This window comes from Equus asinus, chromosome 14 (genome assembly GCF_041296235.1).
Source record: "Equus asinus isolate D_3611 breed Donkey chromosome 14, EquAss-T2T_v2, whole genome shotgun sequence".
Taxonomy (NCBI): Eukaryota; Metazoa; Chordata; class Mammalia; order Perissodactyla; family Equidae; genus Equus; species Equus asinus.
The window spans coordinates 34311372-34336156 of record NC_091803.1 but is presented as its reverse complement, the minus strand read 5'-3'; the positions used below and the strand labels follow the sequence as shown (position 1 = coordinate 34336156).

The following is a 24785-nucleotide window of genomic DNA, read 5'->3' as shown; positions in this document are numbered from 1 at the left end:
ATGCACAGCCTATTGTAAACACTCATCAGATGTGCCTATTATGGCTTCCCTTGTAGCTGTGTCTGAATTCCAGGCCAAACAGCTCTTCTAAGGCAGCACCAACCAGCAAAAAGTGGGAATCAATGAATAAAACAGAGCCAAAGACACTTAGGGGCTTTTATTATCCAGCCCCACCCACCCACCACAATGATATATAATTTTGTTAGAGTAGATCCATTCAGAAAATGATACCAGGACCTGGAAAATGGGCACCTTCCCTCCCGGCTTTGGAGAAACTACAGTTCTTCCTTGACTCGTGGTTTCTTTTCTTGTCTTGGAGGTCCTTTTGGCTTAGCCACCTTTTCCTCCTTCTGAGCTGTTTCCTTCTGCCTGGCTGGCTCTTCCAGCTTGGTCCCGTTCTCCAGCTCAGGCAGCTTCTGCTCAGGTAACTCTTTCTGCATAAAAGGTACCTCTTCTTCCTCAGCTAATACCTCCTCTTCTATCACTTCACTTTTTTCAATAGACAATAGCTGTTCAAGAAAAGAAGGGAGGGAGGGAAGGAAGACGGAAGATAAAGAAAGAGGCAAGAAAGATGTGATAATCATGATTGTAATTGCCTAGGCCACTTTTTCTGGAAGTGCCCAGAGAGAGGCACCTGAGTGATCCTCTTAGATGCAAAGGTCCATTTGGCTTGGGTGGGGACATTCTCAACTGTGACTTTTCCCCTCCAATAATAGGACCTTTGGGGAACCACCCTTCTTCCACTCTTAAGTCCACAGGTGTGGCTGCCCACATGCCTAACTCGAGAGCTGGGCATGTGATCAGGCCTCGCTAATGAGATCCCTGTCCAGGACATTTGCTATTACTAAGAAGTAGGTGCTTTCTTTCTAAGCTGTGAGGATATTAGTTTAGAGCTGTGGGGCAATCTTTGACCCTCCATGAGGAAGTGACTGCATTGGAATGAAGCCAACATAGAGGAAAACAGAGATGGGGAGACAGAAAATGAATTTGAGCTTCTGGATCCACCCATGCCTGAAGTTCTACCAGTTATATAGGATAAATTCCCATTGTTGCTTAACCCCAAGAGTAGTGTTTCTGACGTTGGCAACTGAAAGGGTCCTAACTAATACAGATGGCGCCTTCCAGCAGATGGCCTCACTGAGGCATGAACAGGATTAGGAGAGAATGGGGATTGTCATTCCATCCATCAGGAGAATAATGCCACAGGGCAGTATGCCATCAAGACATCTGGTTACCAACTCAGGAACAGTGGACCCAGGGAAGCAGCCTTGGGAGCTGTGTGAGACCTCAGAGCCTTTGCCCCTCCGAGTGTTTCTAAAGCCTGCCATTTCTGCTTCCTTGTAGTAAGTGCCTTTGAAATAAAATCATCCAAACTGGATGGTTGCTCAGCCATCTTCAAGTATCTCCTGAGTGCACAAGAATAATGGAACTCCTGGCACACTCTTTCCTAGTCCATCGAGGTCTTGATGATTCTGTTTGGGAAAGAATAAGTCAGGGTGCTGCTGTTTGCCTTACCTCACCTTCATCTTCAAGCCTGGTCTTGATTTGACTTTCCAGGAAGTCTGAAAAGCCCTTCATGGTGTGTTCTCCCTTATACGGTACAGCCTAGGAAGGAAACAGAACAGGGTCAAAATGGTAGCCTCTTCCTGCAGAATATTCAGGGGCTGTTCCATAGGTGAATCCAGAGTCCCATTCCTAACCACCCAAGTACAGTGGGCAGGTTCCTTAACCTCTCTGAGCCTCTATTACCATGGCTCTAAGAGAAGGATAATAAAAATTCCTCCATCCACAATGATTGGGTCAGAGATGAGCGACTGACCTAAGCTGGACCCAATTTGAGTCTTGAGACCTTTGTGGAAGCTAAAGGAAAACACTCTTTAACATGAACATGAGAGGGTAATAGGAGCTGGAGCTGAGAACGAAGCTGATTTGGTAGAAGGCAGAGCTGCAGATAGGGAGAAACTGAGTCTGCGCTAATGACACAACATTTCCAGTTATGTGAGCCCCAAGAGCCCCTCACTTGTTGAGAGTCGGTGGGGAAGAGCCTGAAGAAGGGGTACCGGTCCAGGTTCATCAGCTGAATATCATTTGCCGTGATGTCAATCTTGGCGATGGTGACTGTGGGGTGGTTTTGATATTTTCTGCCCAACTCCTCCAACATTGGGAACAGCGCCCTGCACTTTTCAGACCAGGGTGCATCTGGAAGAGAGGGGCCATTGCGCAGGCTCACACTAATAAGGACTCTGAAAGCCAACACTGCCCATAAACACCATCACTGTGTTCTACTAACGGTTCTGCTGCTTTGCAAATGGCACTCCTTGTGTCTTTTAATTATATATTAGGTTATTTTACATTTCAAACATAGTACCTGATCATTATTAAATAAATCAGGAAAATATTAATCTACTCTCCTTTCACCAAGATACTAACTGTTTTAGCATGTTGGGACATTTTCTTCTATTCTTTGTTTTTGCTTTAACACAGCTTTCCATTCCAGTTGAAGAAGAAAACCAAGAAAAATATTTACACTAGATGCTTCCTCGTGTTCTGCCAGGAAGCGCTCGTGTGTGTGTGTGTGTGTGTGTGTGTGTGTGAGAGACAGCACAAGTTTTCAAACAGAGGTTAAACTTGTAGCCTAAGGTCACCCAGTGAGTTAAGCAGAGGAAGGGGGATTTGAAGACAGGTTGCTTTGACTTGTGACCATTATATCACACTGCCTTTCAGTCTGGTGGAGAGAATGCACCCAAGAAGTGAACAGGAGGTTGTGACAGGTACCACCATGTGCGCAAAGGGGACACTGGACTTCTTGCGGTCAGTTCTTTGAGCTTTGATTTTGGCCCAGGCACCCAGCCCTCTGGAGAGAAATCAGGGACCAGCTCCAATACGGAAGGGAAATAGAACCTTGCCTGCTGGTCGTTCCGTTATTTTCTGGCTGTGTGGGAGGAGTGGCCTCAGAGGCCCTGGACACTCCACATTTGGATGATCACCCCTCCATTTACAAACCAAGTGCCTCCAGGACCACCTGCTCTCCCAGCAGTGGCCCCCCAGCTCCCTTGGAGCCCGATGGGCCCTGAGTTGGAGCAGGAGGGAGCATAATGGCTGCAGTCCCAGGGGGTCGATGTGATAGTCCTGCTTCCAAGAAAATGAGGCTGCTTTTGCCTTTCCCCAGAACCAAGTGGGCACTCGCATAACTCCAGGTGTCAGGTAAGTACAGAAAGGGCCACCGCAGCCTCTCACTTAAAGGCAGCAGATCATGGTTATTTAGCCACACAGACCTTAAACACCGCACCCTGTGGATGAGAGTCCATTTCAGTGAGATTTAAAAGGCCTGCATGATGCGATCCAGCCCTCCTTTCAGCCTCCAGGAAGTGATGGGATCAGAGCTCGAATTGAACTTTTTGCCTTGCAGCTTACTTACAGTGTGGCCTGGGGTAAGGCAGTTAACCTCTGTAAGGCTGGGTTCCCTGATCTGTATTGTGGAGCAATTCGCTGGCCCTTCCTAAGAGGCTTTTTTTGAGGAGGCAATGAGAGCAGGTGTGTAAACAGCAAACTCATGTCTGGCTCATGGTACGTGCTCAATAAATGGTAACTGCGTGTTAAATAAAAGAGACGTCTGAAGCAGCTTCATTGTCACCCTTCTCTTCGTCTCAGGGTGGGAGACAGGGTCCCTGGCTTTGGCTCTCACATGCAAATCAGAAACTGGGGAAGGGGCCAGAGTCCTTAGGTGAGCACTGGAAATAATTATAACAATAGGAATAATAATACCAATGATAGCTGTCATTTATCAAGTGCTTACAACATGCCAGACACTGTACTAAGTCCTTTACCTGCATGATTCGGGTCCCCAGTTTGGCCACACCAGCTCAGGTAGGTTAAATACAACACATTTGGTAAGTCACATAAAGCCAGAAGCAGGGGGATTCAGTCCAGCCATTACCAGCATACGCACTGGAGTCAGGCTGCTTAGGTTTCAATGCCACTTCAAGCACTTACTAGCTGTGTGACTTTGGAAAAGTTTCTTCTCCTCCCTGGACTCTGTTTAGTCGTCTGTAAAGTGGGAACAACAATAGTAGCTACTTTCAAAAGTATGTTGTGAGGATTAAATGAGATGGTGTAGAGAATGGCTCAGCACAAGGCCTGGTGTACCATGGCATTCAGTCAGTGTTAGCCATCAGCTTTATTATTGTTATAAATAGTCACAGGCCTGGATTAAGTGGAAGGTATTTTACCCATTCCCAGAATTCGATTTTCGAGGAGGGTTGCACTGTAGTTGATTAGCATCTTGATCCAAACTCTTTGGATGTCTGAAGACCATTTGTGGCATGGTGCTTTGATAGAATTTGGAGATTTGGGTGCCCAAGAATTCAGGAACCATGCTTGTAAAGTAATGTCAGGACCGTTGCCTCCCGTGGCCTCTGTGGAAGTACTTACAGAACATCACAAATACATCCCTCTCCTTGTCAAAGACGACGACATTGAAGTTCTTCCCAACAAGCTGCTTAACTGGCCCCTGGTCCCAATATTTTGGAATCTCTTCACTGGATTGATGGTTCTGGGAAGCAAATTTGAGAGGTCTGAGAGTCTCTGGAAAGGGGTTGGCAGTTGGGGCTCCCAGCCCTGACTGGAAACAATGGAAAGTTTTCTCTTGTTCTTACAAGAGACTTGGGAAAGAGCTTGAAATGCTGAGATCATGACTTGATGTCAAGCCTGGATTGTCCAGGGCCAGTTGGGATCAGACAACTGAGGAGGAGGCAGGGCTCCAACGTGGGACAGGTTCTAGCATTTCAAAGACACGATTCTTGGAATTCTTAGATGAGAGTGGGGTTCATGTCTTTAACATCTTACTTTGTTTGTTCTGCCCACAAAAAATTAGCTGTCCCCAATTACTCTGATCATCAAAACCAAGATAATTTACATGACCTATAAGATCTTTATCACACTTTGCTTCCTGCTAACCTCTCTAAACTCCTCACCATTCTCCTGCTTTCTTTAGCTACACTGGTTTTCTGTAACCCAAAGGGCTAGCCTTCCTCCCACCTCAGGCCTTTGCTTAGGCTGTTCCTCTGCCTGGAGGGCCTTCCCACCTTGTTCCTACATTCCCTTCTCCATCTGGTTAACTCAGATTTATCATTTAGAATGACCTCAAGGGAGGACTTCCCTGACTATCATCCAGACGAGGTCAGATCCTGCTCCCATATGTTCTCATAACACTTGGTACCTGTCCTTGTATCACTTATACAGGTGTATCATTTATATTTCTTTTCATGGTTATTTGATTAATGTGTCTTTACCACACTAGACAGAATGTCACAAGGGACTTTTCTTCCCTCATCATTGAGTATCCCCTTCCTGGTACACACCAGGACCTTGATAAATATTTTGTGAATGAATCAATGAAAGAATGAACCAAGCTCTTGCTTCTCTTTGAATGAAGTGGCATAAATTTCAGAATCTATATTTTTCTCTGCAACCATTGCTTCCTGACTATCTCTTGAGTCCACACCCCTCTCTCTGTCTGCACTGCTACTACCCTAGTCCAGGAAGCCTTCCTCTCTCATCTAGATCATGGGAATAGCCTCTTAGTGTTCTTTCTGCATCACCTCCTAATCCTCTGCATGCCTTTATTCTCCTATAGGCAGGGGTCTGCTTTCACCGTGCGAATGTAGCTTCCCATTGCTCTTAGGATACCAAACCCTTAATATGCTTACATGTCCTTGTTGTCAGGTCTGCTCAGCTCACCAGCCTTATATCCCACATTGCCTTCCCTCATTCCCACCCCAGCCTCTGGAAAGGACTTGAAGATTCTTTCCAAGGGGGCATACAGGGGAGTGGGGGCTGGGCATGGGAGATGGGAAACGGTGAACACGGTGGAGAATTAGGAATGGGCCAGATCAGGCAGACCTCATCACTCATGTGAAGGATGCTCTTCTTTATTCCAAGAGCAGAAGAGGACCTCTTGGTCTTGGACAGGGAGACAGACACCTTCTGAGGTATAACCAGGGGGAAGAGAGAGAGAGAGAGGATGGGTAGAGCTCCAGGTACATTTGTTGATGGGGGATGGAAAGTGAAGGGTCCCCTGCGTGAAGCCTTCTATTTTATTAGTGATACACGAGTCAAGTACTCAGCTGAGACTGAAAGTAGGAATGGGGTATGAAGAGAAATAGATTCAGAGATTAAGAGAAGGAACCACTAAGAGAAACTTACAAAGAGATGTTAGGACGTTTCTAAGAGCCCATGGGAGGTTTGGTCTGTGATTCCATGAAGCCAGCCTGCCTCACAGTGATGTTCTTTTTCTCCAGGATAGGCCTGGAAGCAGTAGGGAAGGTAAATGCGTTCAACTGGGGTTGTGACTTTGCTTGGTAAATACTACAGGATGTAGAGGAGGTAGGAGGAGGAGGGGATACGGGAGCTAAGGGGGTCATGACCAGAGTGATGAACGATGGAATCCAAGTTCACGAAGAAGTGCACCAAAGAGATTGTGAAATGAGATCAGGAGGTTGGAGGCCATGAAAAGTGTAAGGAATTGTAGCCATGTGACAACTAGAGAAGGGATCTAAGAGGATGGGAAGCTTGAAACCAGGCTTTCAGAGGGGCTGCCATCTCTAGAGTGTGGTCATGAGAGCAGGAGGATGAGATGGCATGGACACACCAATTGTGGGAGAAAAGACCCGGGTTTTGGATTTCCACATCCCTGGAAACGATGGCAGAGTAGGGATGAAGGGCCGCTGAGGAGCCGAAGCCCTCAGAGGGTGAGAGGGAGGTGATCAGAGAACAGCAACAGTGAGTGGGATCAGGTGATCAAAAGTCCAAAGGCATGGGCTCCCAAGGGTCTGGAGTTGTTGAGGGTAGGAGGAAGACAAATGGTTTGGAAGCGGAGACCAACCTCACCACTTGGCCTGTGATAATGTGCATCGGAGAAACAAAAGCTTTCACTTGAGAAGGCTGCAGGGGAGGCAGTGTCTGTGGGGGAGCAGACAGAAGGTAATGAGAGCCCTCAGAGGTAAGGTTCTGGTACATTGTGGTTTGTCCCAAGAGTCTCAATTTATTTCTGGTGTTCCAGAAATACTTTTAAAGAATGCTCCGTTACTCTCAAAAGTGTCCCCATTTAGAAAATAAAAAATCTGGTCACCTAAATTGGGAGGGTGTTTGGGGATACAGCAATTCCTCAATAAACAGCAGGTGATGTTGTATTATGTAGCCATCTGTTTGTAGCCTCTCCTCCCTTTTAGCAAAATAGGCTCCCTTCTAACCCCTCAAAGAAAAGGTCCCTGAAGGCTTTGATGTTGAATACTGATTGCTGAATACATTCTACCCCAATTTCTCCCCAAAGCAAACATCTACCCTTGGGCCAAGTGAATCTTTCACATTAGAGTCTGAAAAGAGAGTAAGAGCCTCCTTTTGGAGGATGTTAGCTCTGGGAGCATCTTCATTTCAATCGGAAATGCCTTCACTTTAAGAATAAAGAATGGTGGAGTTATAGAGTCAAGAGGTGGAAAGTTGAACAAGTTTGAAGCGGGAGATGGAGGTATTTCCCTACGTTGAACCACGAGGTTGACCTTTATCTTGTTTCCCCATTCAGATGACTAAAGCCAGCAGAATTACCAAAAAGGGACAATTTTGAGATTCTGGATAAACCTTGTCAAAGAACAAACTTACCTTGGCACTTTTATTCAGGAAGCTGTGGCCGAATTTCTTGAGGTTTTTGTAGGTTATCTCCTCAGAGGGCATTTTGTACCTTGCATCAGAGCTTAAGTTTAGGATCTGAACAGACGGGATGTTGACCTCTGCGATCCGGAAGTGTTTGAAGACATGTCTGTTTCTGGGTTCATCTGCATCCACAAGGATGAAAAGGATCTGCCAAATCAAGTGAAACCTGTGTCTCTCTGGATTCGAGGCCATGAAAAAGGTAAAGAATTGAAATTGGGTAAGGAATCCCTTACCAAGGGAGAGAAAGTGTTGGGAAGTTGTAGGAGGAGACTAATGGAATGCAAGCAGCATGGTCTATGCAGCGCATCTGAAAAGACTTGACAAAGGCTCCCTTCCATCAGGCAGGTGCGGCTCTGTGCCCCAGTGCAGAGATGGGCATCGGCCTTCAGCCTGGTGTCGCCATCCTTGTGCAGGGCACCAGCCACACAACCATAGCAAGTCAGGAGGTCCTGAGCTTTCATCTCTCAGTTCCTTGGGCAAAACAGTAACTTCCCCTCTCTGTGCCTCAGTTTCCTTATCTGTAAAGTGGTGATTATAATGGTACCCCCCCCTTACAGGGCTGCTAGAAATTGAACAGGGCAATGTATGTAAAGGCTTAGTTCAGGGACTGGGAGGTAAAAAATGTTCAATACATGTCAACTCATCATTATTCTAAATTATTCTTCTATCAAGGAAATTCATGACTTTAATCACTCACTCATTCCACAGGTATTTTTGGAGTACTTACTATGCATTTTGCTCAGTGCTTGGGGTACAACACTGCCCAAGGCAGACAAAATCTGTGCCCTCATGAAGCTTATGATCTCGTGGAGAACACAGACAAAAATGTGTAAACAAATTAATAAATTCAGATAGCGATGAGTGCCAACTAGACCATAAAACAGGGTACTGTGATAGAGTGACTGCACAGACGGGGTGAGGTAGGGGCTCAGTATTAGGTAGGAAGGTCAGGAGGAGTATCTGAGGAGGTGATATTTTAGCTGGGACCTGGGAGATGAGTAACAAATCAGGGGAACCTTGATTCAGGCAGTGGAAACTGTGAGCACAAAGGCCTAGGGAGTGTTGAGGGGGAGTTTAGAGTGTTCTAGAATAGAAAGGAAAGGCCCATGTGGCTTCAGCACCATGAGGGAGAGAGTCATGGGAGACAAAGTCAGAGATGTGTCAGAGGTGAGGTCAGAACTCCAGCACAGAGCTTGGGTTTTGTCTGAACAAGATAGGAGGCCACTGAAGTATAGGAAGCTGGAGAGTGACATGATAATTTTTAAAAGATTATTCTGGTTGCAGAGAAGAAACAAGAGTGGAAGCAGGGAGACCAGTTAGAGGCCGCAGCAGACGCCTGACATCAGACACTCTCAGGTCATTCACTGATCAAAATATGAAGGAGCCTACTATGTGCCAGGCACTCTTCTAGGGGGTAGGGAGACTGTGAAAAACAAAGCAGAGCTATGAAAACCATCCTTGTATACTTTCAACAAATACTGTTAGAAGTGAATAAGATAAGATATGGGGGATATGACCTGTTGGAATAATATTCATCCAATCCTTTATCTTTGGGTTTAAAATGGATCCCAAATAATAAATAGCATTTGGGAGGCTTGCTAATAGGGGTAAATGCAATTTAGAACTTCTTCTCGTAATATATACCAAAAATGAATTCTTTCTAGATGAAAGGAGTTAAATTAAAAAAATGTCTAGAAGAAAATATGGCTGAATATTGACTATAATAAAATAGGAGAAATAGAGGAGAAGCAATCAGATTGTGATCAATTTAATTACGTCAAAAATCTTAAAGTTTAAAATTGAATAAACCAGGAGATATGTTCACCAGAAGTATTTCTGTAATTGCAGCAACTTTCCTGGAGGACAATGTGGTGGGAGATAGCATGAAAATTAAGTATATTCGGGCTCTGGTGGCTTTACTCCTTGCTTATTTTAGGTTACTGTACTTCTTATAAAATTAAAGAGTAGAATGAAGTAAATAGCCCCCATATTCCAGGTGGTGGTAACTACATAAATTTGGGTATAATGTTTAGGAAAAGTAGATTTATTTCTAATGATGATAACGATAGCAATCAGAAGAAGCACTGTGTATTATACTTTTGCTCACTGCTGTGCATATAGCGCTTCCAATCCTACCACAACTCTTCGTTTTACACATGAAGTGATTCAGACTGAGAGGTTAAGAAACTCACCTAAGACAGAATTGCTTATAAGAGGAGGAGAGTTTGAACCCAGGTCTGTGTGATGCTAAAGCCCAGAATCTCAGCAATTACTTGTCAGATCATCTGTGCTGTGTCACACCTTCAGGCTTTTCACACTCCCTGACCTCAGGCAGGAGGGATCTTTCATGCCCCTCACTTCCAGGCCAAATGCTACCCACACTGCAGTCACCCACGCTTAGTCCATCAAAAAAGCAGCTGAACCATCATGTTCCCGTAGTAGACTTATCAAAAAGATGAAAGAAGGAGGAGCATGCACTTGGCAAGAAAGAAAGACACACTGGACAAGAAGAAGGGAGGGGGCTGGTTTAAAAGTAAATAGTGGATAATATGTAGCATCTATATGCAAATCAGGAAATTGGTATGCAAATACAAATCCTTCCTGGGTTAATTTATAATCAGTAGGGCAGGCAAATGGCATCAGAGTCTAGAGGTGTTGGATCCCCATCTAAGAGCCCCAAAGAGCAATGGCACCTTCCACAAACCTTGTTTTGGAATTCCTTCAATGCCAACTTACAATGCTGCATTATCGTATCAAATGACTTGGAGCTTTTGGAGATGAAGAGCAGCATGTGGTTCAGGATGTTCAATTCGTAAATCAGATCCTTATTCTGAAATTACAAGGAAAAGAGGTCATGCTATGCATACAGCTGCCCCAGCTCCCCTTCTCCCAGGGAACCTGTGCTCACTCACCTCCATGTTGTATTCAATAACAAAATCTGTGAGGTGCTCTTTTATGACTTGACTGAGGACTTGTTTGTTGGTACTGTCATAAATAAGCTCCTGGCGTTTCGCAATTTTTCCCTTGGACAAAAGAAGAAAAACATTGGAGGGTGGTAGCTTCCATAATGTAGGCACTTAGTAAATATGAATAACACAAATTTCCCCTTGGATAAAAGGAACACACCAAGGTGACAAGTATAATCCATCATCTAGGTACTTAATAAATATGGATGACTGGGTAGATTAGCCTGTGGGTAGGATATGGGAATGTGGCAGCCATGAAAATCTCCTATCCACAAAGACAGGGAGTGTGACTGACAGCTGCGGCTGCCTTGCTCTGAAATCCATCAACATATTCATGCTGATGCTGAGCAGTTTCTCACACACTGCTCCTAACAAATAACTGAACGTGTCAGGGATACTATTTCTGAGAGACGCAGGACTTGTCTGATGATGACTTTGACAAACTTTCTAAGAACTTCACTGCAGTCGAAGACTCTTTCACTCAACCTTCTTTCCTTTTGAAGGGTCAGACCTACATCCTGGTCTGATGGCTCTCCGAGTCTCCCTCAGCATCCTCTCTGTTTTCCTTCACGGGCATTTTCCCTAATAAATCTTTGCATGTCTGATCCTATTTGGTGACTGCTTCTTGGAAAGACCTGAGGACTAACACAGGGAATGATATAACTCTCTGTAGCCCAGGATCAAAGTTTTGGGGGAAGGAGAAAGAAGCAGCTGTCTGCTAATTTCCCTCTACTCTATCTCCTTCTCTTCATCTCCACCAATCCCATCCTGTAGTCCAAACCTCTTCCTGGACTCCTGCAAAAGTCTCCTGATGGTCTTCCAACTTCTCCCCTTGTTTCTCTCCAATCCATCCCGCACACTTCAACCAGATTGATGATATTAGAATGCAAATCTGATCCTGTCATTCTCTTGCTTAAACACTTCATAGCCCCCATTGTCCTCTGGATAAAGTCCAAACTTTTTCTGGTCATAACAATAGTCTAATAATACTAATTAGACTTATTGAGAGCTCATGTTGTACCAGCCACAGTTATAAAAGTGTTATATGCATGAACTCATTTAATCCTCATAACATTTTCTTGAGCTATGTAGTATTATTTCCCTCATTTTAAAGTTGAGGAAATTGAGGCACAGAGAAGTGAAGTGACTTGCCCAAGGCTGCTAAGCTCATAAGAGATGGAGTCAAGATTCCAACCCAGACAGTCTGATCTAATGCTCATGCTTTTAACCATTAAGATGGACCAAGTCTCCCCCATGTGCCTGGTCTAAGTTTGCTGTTTGGCTTTTGATTTTGTGATGGGGTTTATGCTGCAGAACTTTTAATTTTTTTGTGGCCCAAATTTATCAGTATTTCTTTTCATAGTTTCTAAGGCTTCTGTCATGCCTTACGAAGGGGCTTTCCCATTCCAAGTTTAGAAAGCAAACTCTCCCATGGCATCTTCTAGTTTTTCCACAGTCTCATCATTATATTTTTAAATCAGGGATCAATCTGGAATTTAATTTGATAGAAGGAGTGATATATGGATTTAGCTTTAGTTAGTGTTTTCTTTTTCCAAATGGCTGCCCAGTTCTCTCAACATCAGTCATTCAATAATACAAATTTTCCCTACTGATCTAAATATCATCTTTGTCATATACTAAATTTCCAGATGTTTTTGGATCTATTTCTAGATTCCACGTTGTTCCATTCAAATACACAAATCAGGTTATTCTCCAACTTAAAACCTTTCAGTGATTTCCATGGGCCCAAGTAAAAATGTAGTGGCTCACTGTCTTCTCTGAATGTCAAGCAGATCTGGATGTCACTCCATCTGCCTCCTGTGTGGCCTTGAGCAAGTAACCTAAGCTCTCTGAGCCATATCTATTAGTAACATGGTTATCATAAGGATTTGGCTTTGTGTGGGGAGGGAGTAAGGCATGTTCCAGGAACCAGACCACAGTATCTAGACTAGTACTGTTCAACAGAACTTTCTGTGATGATGGAAACGCTCTGTAAATCTATGCTGTCCAACCCAGTAACCACTATCCACATGTAGCTAGTTTGATCAAGGAATTAAAATTTTAATTTAATAAATCTTGATGTAAATGGTCACATGTAACTAGCAGCTGCCATATCGGACAGCTCAGATCTAGAATCCAGAGAGGGAGAGGAGGAAGGTGTGTAATAGAGGCTAGACTGTGGAAGGCCTTGTGGGCCTCTTTAGGGACTTGAGTCTTTATCCTAAGAGTAACAGGAAACCATTAAAGATTTTCAGTGATAAGGAGGAAAGTGACCATCAGATTTGAATTTTAGAAAGTTTACTCCTTAGAAGACAAGAGAGAATGTCGCAAATCAGTTGGGAGGATGTTGCATTAGGTGTGGGAGATGATGACCACTTGACCTAGGATGGTAGCAGTAGACACAAATGGATAGATTTAAGGGATATTTTGGATTTAAAATCAGCAGGATTGGGGTGGTGGATTGGTTGTGAGGGGTGGAGAAGAGGGAGGTGTTAGAATGATGCCTGGGTGTTCTGACTTTGCTCAGATGGGAGATGGGAGACATGGTGGCACCATTCATTGAGACAGAAAAAACACTGGAAGAGGATTTGGAGTGGAGATTATGACTTTAGGCTTGGCCGTGTTGAGACATCTGGTGATGCATATAAAGGTCTGGAGATTAAAGAAGTCTGGCTGGAGGTAGAGATTTGTAAGTCACGGGTGTGTGGATGGTAATTGCTGATGCAGGGTGTGAAGGGGGAGCATGGAGCAGAATAATACACAGGGCGGAGGACTGAGCCTTAATGAATGACATTTACTAGTTAAGCAAAGGAGGATGAGCTTATAATGGAGAATGGTTGGAAAGCCCAGAGAAACACTGGTACACTGTGATTTTGCAGAAGCCACTTAGCTCACAAGTGACAGAACCAGAATTGGTACCCAAGCCCTTCCATACGTACATAGTCCACTGTTTTGAGCAAGAGACCGCTCACCAGCAGTAGGATCAAAGTCCTACCTTTTTGAACACCAGAACACTGTCCAGGGGACGTGGAAACGCCCAATGGCATTGCTAATTGATGTCACTCCAAATGTTAGCTCTGGGAAGTCTTTGATCACATCGTAGAACAACTCCGCTACTTCTTCCTCTAAATCCTGTTTGTGGAAGGATGTTTGGTGAGGCTTCGGTAGGAAGCAGAATGCCTGGCTTTTTTAAGGTCAAGGCAGAAATGGTGACCAATTCATCTCCCCTCCTTTCCAAGTTCCGGCACTTTGCTGGGTCACCTAAATCTCCTTTTATGGATATTTTAGACCTAGAATGCTTCTCTGGCTATGACTGAGGCCAAAATAGGCTAATTCACAGAGAAGAATAGAAAGAATTGATAAACTTGACCTTTTCTGAGTAGAACAGTGAAGGCTGTTGTAACACGGGTTGAGACTTTTTAACATTTATTCTATTATTGCTTTCAGAAGAGGCAATCGATTTGACCACATGTGGTACCAAATATGAACTTGGTATGAAGATATGGCTGTAGTTTCAGTCTTCACTCATTAGCTTGAAAGAAAATTGGGGGCAATACCATCAAAAAGTGGGGTGGGAGACAAAGAGTCACACATTCTCCCCATGTATAAATATAACACCAAAGTTCTAACTTTTACTGGGAGAAGGGGTGGAGTCATCACATTACAGAAAATGAGTTAAGACATTTAAGAAACTCATTCTCCAAAAGGAAAAACAATTTGCAAATTATTATTCAGTGATGTTCTAAACGGACCCCAAAAAGTTCAGTTATGCTATGAAAACTAATTCAACGAATATGTCAGTCTCCTCTCCTCTCTCTCCATTCCTCTCCACCTTCTAGTTAGCTTCTCCTACCACTTCAGGTTCCATTTTTTTCCTTTCTTCATTTTAACCTTTCAGAAAACCGCTCATTGGAAAAGGAAGAATGGACAGGCAGTTAACCCAAGTGAAGACCTCTCCTCCCTCCACCCTCCTCCCAGACACGGGGCTCCTCACCAGTCAAAAAGGCACCTCCCACCTCTTGAACCCAATACCTGAAAGAAGCCTGGATTTCACAAACTCCACCACCTGCTGGGTGTCAGTGAACAAAAATGCTTTCTGGCTAATTTGTCTTCTCAACCAAACGACCAAGGCAGTAGACTCAACCACTCCTGGAGAGAGATACAGTTAAAAGGAAGTTTCCTCTTGAACTGGAGCAAGGCCTGTCTTCCCCAAGTTTAATGAGCAGAAGCATCTTGTCTTGGGCTCCCACCCCTGGAAGGCCAAGTTCAGTTCTTCCACTCTCCCCTCCCCCATGCTCAAGCTCCATGGCATGAACATTAACAGCAGCAGCTAAACTGTATTGAGTGCTTATCAAGGACCAGGCACGGTGCTGAGAGTTTTGCATGTATCCCATCCCCAGAGCAACTCCACAGGATAGATATTCTTACTCTCCTCATTTTGAAGGTGAGGCTATTGAGGCTCAACTTGCCAGTGGCCACCCCTCCAGCAAACCTGGGAATCAAACCCAGGAGGAAACATGCCCAGCCTTCTTTTCTTATCTGCTCTCCAATGTGACAGGAAGATGGATGTATTTTTTAAAATATATAAATAATTAAAATGTAAATTAAAAGACTAGCTAGCTCTGTGACCTAGGGAAAATTCCATTATCTCCTTGTGCCTCCAATTCCTCAGCTGAGACACAAATGTCTGCTAAGGTCCCGACTTCCGTTTCGCAGCTATCATATGGGAGTTGCCAAGCACACAAAAGTCTTAGCTTCTGAAATTGGGGCACATATAGCATATCTGGGGAGACATAATGGTGGGCCAGAATGTGCACAAGACTACAGATGGACTGTGTTTGCCAGGATCCTCAATTTCACATGATGGCAGGTAATGTAAAATGTTATTTTATATTAAAGCCTGCTGTAGAATAGAATGGAACATTTGAAATTAGTTTATGAGATAAAGCAATGTGTGTTGTGAGGAGATTTGGACCACACGTGCAGGCCTTTACTCCTGCACTCAGTCATTCATTCCTTCACTCGTTCGTTCATTTGACAAATGTGCATTGAGGGCCTATTATGTTATCAGGTGCTGTGCCACTGTTTTGCAGCTCTCATTCTGTTAAGGAGGACAACCATCATATAATTACACAACACGTGTATAATTACACCCAAAGGAAGTATTCAAAAGCAAAGTCCTATGAGCCTGTAGCAAAGACACATGACCTAGATTGTGAAGTCAAAGAGGGCTTCCTGGAGGAAATCACTTATGAGTTGAAACCTGGAGGATGCATAGGACTTAATCAGGAGGCAATAAGGAAAGGGGGAGGCTGCCAAGCAGTGCAAATAGCCTGTGCAAAGGCCCTGGAGCAGGACAAATTTCTGCATGGGGCTTGGCGAGTGCACACTGAGTTGGTAAATCAGCTGGGAAGGACTCTATTTTCAATGTCTTCGCTTATACCTCCTAAGAACATTAGGCCATTTTTAAAATTCATAATGAAGTACATTTACATACAGAAAGGTGCACAAATTATAATGTATATCTGACGAATTTTCACAAAATTAACACATCAGAGTGTTGACGTGTTCAAAATGAACACTACCACCCGGATCAAGAAATGGAACGTTATCAGTCCCCCAGAAGTCCCAGCTGGGCCCCCTCCCAGCCCAGCCCACCTCACCTAGGGGTAACCAATATCCTGACCTCTAATGGCATGCGTTAGTCAGCCCGCTCTTGCACTTCATGTAAATGGGATCCTACAGTGTGTGTTTTGGGGTCTGGCTTTGTTATGTTTGTGAGCGTCATCCATGTTGTTGCGTGTCCTCGTAGATTCTTTCCCACTGCTGTGTAGCATTCCATTGTGTGAACATTCCACAATTTATTTATCCATTCTCTGCTGATGGGCATTTGGGTTGTTTCCAGTTTGGGGAGATTAAGAATTAATTCCTGTGCATGTCTCTGGGGCCACGTTGTACCCACTTCTGTTGGGCACATGCCCAGGAGTGGAATTTCTGGTCATAGGAGATGCTGCATTCAGCTTTGGTAGATACAGATTAGTCCATTGTAAAAGCCACAGTGAGTCAGGCCTATAGAAGTTCATTGAAGGAGGATGTGATGGCCTCAAGGGACACAGAGGGCTGGCGAGGCTTCATGCCACCCTCAGACCATGCCCCTCCACCCCACTGCAGTCACCCCCTCCAAGTGGACTCCAGACCCCAGGTTGAGTTTCTATTTTCACGGTGTTCCGAGCCAACTTTCAGGAAGAAACAGGCACAGATCATCGAAACAAACTTTCTCTTAGAGGCTTTTGTCTGAAAAAGTTATGTTGTAAGTGCCCTGAGAGGAATTAGTTTAAAAATTCTGAAAATATCAAAAAGGGTGAACAAAACCCCTCCAAACAGGTTAGAATTGCAGGTCATCAGAACCATCACTCTGCTCTCACTTCGAACCACTCTCTCCCTGTCCGAGCTCCCGCCACACCCTTACCCTCCAGCACACCAGGCTCTGGCACCCACCAGTCCCTCCGCCTGGGCTGCCCTTTCCTCAGCTCTCAAGGGCATCTCCTCCTCCTTATTCAGTTCTCAGTTCAGTCTTAACACCCTTCCTATCATTCTCTATTTTACGACCTGTTGTATCTTTTTTCGTTGAGTCTGTCTCTTTCTGAAATTACGATTTTTGGCTAACTTGCTCAGTAGCTCCTGTAATGTCTGGCCCATACTAGGTGCCCAAGAAATAATTATTGGATGAATGGATGGGTTGAATGAATCATTAGAGAAGCCAGCCTGAAGGAACTTGATCTTGGGCTCCCTTCTCTGGGATGCTTGACTTCTGTTTGCCCCACTGGACCCCATGGGACTGAGGTAGCTGTCAACTTGGCATATAGTTTGTCCCTGAGCACCTGCAAATTGAGAACTGCCCCTGTTGGGCAGGTGCCTCTCCTGGCACTTGGCTCTGAGCCAGAGGACACGGTGACAACTGAAGTGTGAACGCAATGTCAATGATTAACTGGGGCTGTCGCTCTGCTGCATATTTCCAGGCACAAGCTGTGAATGCGTCATTAGCTGAGGACCTGGAGGCCACCTGATTCTCCCTCCCACCAGGGAGATGGCCAAGGCCAAGCTACCACCATCAATCCACGGAGGTTAGAGGACGGGGACTGGGGCTTTGACCCAGCAAGGACTAAACTCCACCTGCCTCCTAGGGAAGTTTTCATAAAAGTCACAGTGCAGGAAACCAGTAAAGCACTGTCGTCCCTCTCAGCTCAGGGAAGCCCTGTCAAGTCCGCCGAACTGGCACTGTTCGTCCTGCTTAGAAAATGAGAAATTGGAAGGCTGGCTCAAGTTCTCACAGCTAGTGCTTGTGCTGAATTCCAGGCCCTGGCTCCTCCCAGCATCCCGCTGTCTCTTTCCCTGGTGGGTGGTAACACTGAGGAAGAAGGGGGATGGGCAAGCCCAGCAGAAATATGGGCTGGCTTCTTACCCCATGCCTGCCTGCAGTGGGTCCCTGCAATTCCATCCCATTTAAACTCAAAAACCATTCCTTAAGAACCTAAGCGTTCCAGGCACTGGACCAGGGTCAGGAAACTAATAGTTGATGATAATAATAACCATATCTGCCATTTCCCTAGAGTGCAGCGCAATGTAGAACAGGGGTCAGCCAAGTGCAGCTCATGGGCTAAATCTGGCCTGTCAAGTGATTGTCTAATAAAGTTTTATTGGAACACAGCCACGCCCATTTGCCTCCGTGTGGCTGCTTTCACACCACATCAGCAGAGTTAAGTAGTTGCGACAGAGGTTGTCTGGTCCATAACCCTTAAAATATTACCTGGCCCTTTACAGAAAAGATTTATGGATCCCACTGCTTATTAGCTGGGGAGACTTGAGGAAGTTATTCCACTCCTCCATGCCTCAGTTTCCCCAGCTGTAAAAGCACCTCCTACAGTGGGTTGTTGTGACATGTGAGAAGGGACTAGAACAGTGCCTGGAATAGAGTAAATGCTTCTGATATGTGTCGGAAATACATATGCTTGTGCTTTCCAAACTTATTTCATCTTCCCAGTAACCCTAGGAGGTAGATGCTTTCACCATCCTCACGTTACAGATGAGGACATCGAAATTTGACAAGAAGAAGTGGTTGTTCCTCTTGGAACAGTGGTACACACTGTACAAGTGGTACTTAGTAAGGATTTGAAGCCAGGGAGCATCTGCCAGTTCTGGCAGGCTCTTCGGAGGACCCAGGAAAGGAAGTGAGATCCTTGCCCTTGTTGTGCTCTCAGGCAGGTAGACGATGAGGAACAGACGCAATTCTGTGAGGTGAGGGCATTGATGGAGGAAGCTCAGGTGCTGTGGGACCAAGAAGAGGGGCAGGCACTCCGACCCGGGCAGTCAGAGAGGCTTCTTGGAGGGGGTGATACTGAAGCTCCCTCCATGGCAGAGGAGGTTCCAGGCACTAATTCACACCGCAAAGCGGGCTCAGACAGTCTGGAAGTTGCCACATTGTCACCTTGTTGCCTCTAACTCTCACCTGTCCTTCAGGAGGTGAGGGCATCGCGGAACCTGAGCCACTTCATGAGCAGATGTGGACTCTACCAAAGTGACCTGGGGCTTCTCGTTTCTTCTCAGCCCTCCTCAAAGCCAACACTAAGGGCTCCTTGCTTGGGCTCAGTGGTTCACCATCATTGAGGGTGGTCACTCAGCATCCATCGGAAGCAGCAGTCTCTGTCCCTTCTCTCACTGCTCCTGCCCTCTCTCCCATCCCTTCTCTTACCCCCTGCACACGCCACCCTCGCACAAACCTACTGGGAGCCACAGCACTGCCCAGCCCTTTATGTAACCTGCCCTGAGGTTGGCCCTTTTGCAGCACTGTCTTCTGTAAATCTGGCCTGTGTGTCTCATGTCCCCTTGTGTCCATCCTGAGAACTGCAAGGCATGGAGCAGCCCCTGCAGGAGATGGCACTCCCCACTCCCACCCCTTTGGTTCCTGCAGTAACACTCAAACAGGTTCTTACAAGCCTGCTAAATACTAGAGCCGCAAAAGGCAAACTCAGTTTCCTGAGATTCAATCATTCAGCGCGTATATAATGGGAACATCCTAGTCATGAGCCATGTGATGACATTTCAGTCAACGATGGACCACATACACAATGGTGGCCCCATAAGATTAGTACCATACAGCCTAGGTGTGTAGTAGGCTATACTGTCTAGGTTTGTGTAAGTGCCCTCGATGATGTTCGCACAACTAATGGTGCATTTCTCAGAGCATATCCCCATTGTTAAGTGACGCATGACTATACTAGCATAGTAGGGGCTGTGCTGGGCACTTCTGTGTTCATCAGCTTTGTTCCATCCATCCATTCGTTAATTATGCATACATTATGCATTCATGTATTTAGCATTTAAAAAGTTAGGACCTACCATGTGCCACACTGAGGCACTTAATCCTTCAAGCATCCTCGGCATCAAGACAGGGCTTGACACATGGTAGGTTCTCAATAAAATTGTGTTAAATTAGTGAATGAATGAGTTAATGAATGAAATGGATGATGACAGAAGCTAAAGTGTTTGGTAGTCACCCTGCCCCAAACCCATCTTGTTCCATCATCTCCCAGTCTCCCTTTAGGTTTGCCAGTGTTTCCTTGGCCTAGGACCCTGCCAAAATCATTCTAAAGTAGAAGATTGGGGCAGGAGGTGGGAGCTGGAGTTAGGGGCTTACTTTCTGGTCTCTGGTAGTTTCTAAGCCATGCACCTCACTCTCCCACTTCTAGGGCCCACCAGCTGAGATGCAAGCTGTGATGAAGGCAGCTACATGTTCACCAAAATCTATTTTCTTTTCCTTGTGGACACAGAGCAGCATCATATTTCTCAGTTTTCAGTTGGGTGGGCCCATGTAACAGAATTTTGGTCAATGGAATGAGAAGTGAAGTGATATTTTCCACTTCAAGCCTGGGCCATGAACACCACCAGTGGCGATATTCTGTCTCCTTGTCCCCACTACTGGCTGGATACAGAGGAAACAGCAGGGGGCTCAGAGGCTGTAGGGGAGGGCAGAGCCACAAGCTGGAAGGAGCCTGGGTCCATGAAAGACTGTGTGGAGCAGAGCCCTCACCTCCACCCTCTGGCTGCCATCTGGGCTTTGTGTGGCAAGAAATAAGTGTGTAATGTGTTAAGCCACTGAAATGCTGGTGTTTGTGTGTTTCCTTGGCTAGCATTACCTTGACTGATGCCCGTGTACCATTGCCTTTGCAGCTGATGGGCTCTGATCTGTTGCCCTCAAAAAACAGCTTCAAATCTGGGGTCTTCTTAATGTCAAACTCCTTCTGAAGTTCTTTCTCGATGGTGATGTCCACTTTGCCAAAGCCGACCCCGTTCTTGCCTTTGCCCATGATCTCCGCAGCTTTGCCCAGCTCCTCAGCCATGTTCCTGGATTGCTTCGAGGATGGGATGTCTGAAAGCGCCAGTGTGAAGACAGAACTCACTAGAGCCTCACCCCCTCCCCATCTCCCAAGGAGGAGGCTTTGTTTGGTCTGCTTAGCTCCTGGGCCTTTCTCGTGCTCTGCTGCTAATGGGTAAATTTTCAGAAGAGTGACAGGATGTGAGACACGAGGTTCATGGAATTGGCCAATTTGGAAGACACACATCAGGGTCCTTTGGGTTCAGCAACACTGGGCAACTTTGGGCAACTCGCTCAATCTCTCTAAGCTCCACGTTCATCACAGGTAAAATGAGGAAAATAATAGTGGCTATTTCATGGAGTTGTCAGAGTCGAATGAGATGTATTTAACAACGAGTGATACAGTGCTTATGATTTTCTAAGAGCTTTGCGTGGATTAAGTCACTTAGTCCTCCCAGTCCTCCTATGGGGTGGGTGGTGGTGTTATTATCTCAACTTCCTAGATGAGGAAACTGATGCACAATGAAATGACCTGCTCACCTGAGGCCATGTGGCAGTAAGGGGTATAGCCAGGATCCAGACCTGCTCAGCTCTCTAACCTCACTGTGTCTGTAAAACCCTTAGCATAATGCTTGGCACGTAGTAAATACACAATACATTATTATTACTACAGACATTATTATTGTAAATGTTCCATGGTCAGAAATTGTATGGGGGGGTGGGGGGGGGGGCCGGCGAGAGAGAACAATAGAGCATGGGTGCCATCTGGTGGAAAGTTCTGGAGCTAACAGGCCAAACTGGGCCCCGCCAGTTGCCCTGTAGCTGCATATAATGTCAGGTGACCCTCAAGTAGGGAAGGCCAGGTGTGGGAATGGTTGAGGTGGGGGAGGTTATGATGCCCCTTACCCTCTCTGAGCCCATCCCCTTGAGGAGAGCATTGAAGAGACCTTGACATTTGCGATTAAGATTCCTTCACCCCTTACATTGCTGAGCCAAGTGGGGTGGGGGTAAGAAGGGGGAGCCCTTTTCTGGAAACAGCCTCAGGGAGCTGGCTCTTGATCCTGGCAGCGGGAGAGGCCTTCCTGGTCTAAATGGGAGGGGACCAAATGGCTCTCAAGTTTGCCTGCTTTCGCCGGATAACACTGTGAGTCTGCAGGTCCCTCCGCTGGCCCCGGATGTCTGCCGCACGTGGACCAAGCCAGGGTGAGGGGTCAGATTCCCTTTCAAGCCAGAACACTTTATCTTTTTCAAGCCCCCTTGTCCATCTGGAGCACTTGGAGAAAGTACAGAAGACCACCACTGCCATGGACAAGTTCCAAGTCCAACAGAGAGGTCTTTTGTAAAGGAAAACCAGAAAGCTAGCCCCAGCAGGCACAGGCCCCATTGCCAGTCAGCACACCTGCTCCTGTGACAGAATCCGAAAGTGAAGGATCATTTTCGTTAAACCCTTGATCAATGGACAGGAAGAGGGACTTTTCACAGATCGATGCCTCTCCACTGCCTGCTCTGTCACCCTCATTGCCTTCGATAGCCACCATCCATCACTCCAGCAGGGGCTGTCCTGTGGCTGGCCACCAGCTCTGGCCCTCGGGGCTCTCCCTGGCTTCCTTGTGGATTCAGTCATGCCCTGCTCAGGGTTGCTGATTGACAAAGCATCCAAATCTGAGTTTCTAAGGGAAGAACCTCAGAGCAAGACAAACACTTGGAGTGATTGTCCAAATGGTGGGGCTTTCAGAGGTGCCACACCTAGCCCTGAGCTCCTGGGTGTCCGAAATGGAAGTGAGAGAAAGGTATGACAGCTGGAATGCTGGGACCTGAGAGCTAAATGGATGGGACCTAGCACTAATAGTAATAAGGATTCATTCATTCATTCATTCATTCAACAAATCTTTTTTAGGATCCACCATGCGCCAAGCACTATGCTAGGTGCTGGGGATTTAACAATGAACAGATTGATAAAAATCCTGTTCTCACTGGAGAAGGCAGAAAGTATACAAAATAAGGAAGTAGAATCTATGCCACGTTAGATGCTAAGTGATGATGTTATAGATGCTCTAGAGAAAGAAGCAGCAGAGCTGCAGGTTGGGAGTGTCAGGGGAACTGTGAGAGCAAGTAGGGAGGCCAAAGGAGGCCTCACTGGGAAGGAACGTTTTAAGAAAGACTGAAGGAGGTGAGGGAGGAAGCTATGCGGAAATCTGGAGGGAGAACATTTCAGGCAGAGGAACTGTAAGTGCAAAGGCCCTGAGGTGGGAGTGTGGGGGACATGTTTGAGGAATGACAAAAAGTCCTTTGGGCCTGGAGCAGAGTGAGCTGGGGTGGGGGTCTATAGTATAAGCCCTGATAGTTGGGGATTTTTTTCTTTTTTATAATGCAAGTGCCTGACTTAAGCTTTGATTGCCAAGGCATTCATTTCAAAGAGGCATCCACTGCAAGAGGACTATCTGGAATAAACACATTGCCTGCCACACACTAGGTAAAGAACCAGGCTGCCTCCCCACTGAGGCCCCTTGATTTAGAGATCTTGGTTGATTTCAATTATTGAGGATTTTTAATTAGGGAGTAACCCAATCAGATTTGCATTTTAGAAAAAAACTCTCTCTGGGAATACTGTAGAGACAGTGCTGGAGGGGAAGGGAGACCATCTAGGCAGATGCTGCAGTGGGTCAGATGGGGAATGATGAGGCCAGAACTAAGGCAGTGGCTGGGGGAAGGGGGAAAACTGGAGATTGCAGAGGGCTTTGAAGGCGGTATCAGCAGGACTTGGTGGCTGGTTAGAGGTGCGAACAGAGAGGAGTCAAGAGGGACCTTGAGATTTCTGACTTTGACATTGGGTGGATAGTGGTGCTGTCAGGTAAGGCAGGATGTAAACAGAAGCAGGTTGTTGGGAGTGAATCAAAGACGCCGAGATGTTTTTGACACATGTGGCCTTTGAGACAAGTGGGGGACATCCAAGAGGCAAGGTCCTGCTGACCATTGGCTCTTGAGCCTGGAATCCTCAGAGAGATAAGAAACTGGGCAGCAGCTAAGGATCTGAGAGTTACCCGGGCAGTATTTCCCTGAGGACAAGATTTGAAAAATCCTTTCTGTAAAGAGCCAATCTTTCCTGGGAAAAAAGCTTTTATAATGCTTTCCCCAAGTGATTAGTTTTTGCAAAGGTCACTCTGGAAGGCCTGCCAGTTTTTGAGAACTCATTTTGATTTAAACTATGTATTGGAAGGAATCAAATATTCAAAAGTAATGAGTTTGAGTGTCTCTTCTAGATAACAAAAACGCTGTGGGTGTTCACTGCTTTGAAATACCCTCCGGTTGGAATGCTTTAAGTTCAGAGAATTCAAATGGGTGGTTATCAAATGCAATTAAAGAATGTAGAATTGAGAGGCTCCCTGTGCAGCCCCAGGTTCAATCAGCATCAATCCCTAACCTATAAGACGTCAGGTAAAGCCCCAAAGAGCCAGGAACTTGCCCTTCTGCCCGGATTAAAACAGAGTAATCATTGGACAGTCTCGCATTCTCATGCAGACGGGACAGGTTCCCAGTCTTGTCCACCTGCTGTGCCATTTTTGGAAGGTAAATGTGTGTGGAGACGTGGGTTGTGTTGTGCAAAGTGTGTGGTTCTAAATCCTTCAACACCCGCATTGGGTCCAGGATTCAGAGATTAGGGCTGCGGCAAAAACAAGCAGCTGGCTTAGATGTCTGACCTGTGCACATCCTTAGCTTACAATTCCACCGCAGGCGGAGGA

The 24785-nt window shown here is 45.9% G+C and overlaps 1 protein-coding gene across 1 annotated transcript in view; it reads right to left on the bottom strand.

Annotated features, from left to right (window-relative positions):
• Window positions 1–212: 212 nt before the first annotated feature.
• The window catches only part of PDILT (protein disulfide isomerase like, testis expressed), a 28449-nt gene continuing 3876 nt past the window's right edge, over window positions 213–24785 (bottom strand). Inside the window, 11 exon segments of the mRNA XM_044747483.2 lie at window positions 213–509; window positions 1516–1605; window positions 2021–2199; window positions 4432–4552; window positions 7657–7854; window positions 10412–10537; window positions 10620–10730; window positions 13669–13697; window positions 13700–13805; window positions 14683–14822; window positions 20893–21099. Of these exon segments, the coding sequence (XP_044603418.2) occupies window positions 276–509; window positions 1516–1605; window positions 2021–2199; window positions 4432–4552; window positions 7657–7854; window positions 10412–10537; window positions 10620–10730; window positions 13669–13697; window positions 13700–13805; window positions 14683–14822; window positions 20893–21099 (1541 nt within the window). The 3' untranslated portion in view covers window positions 213–275.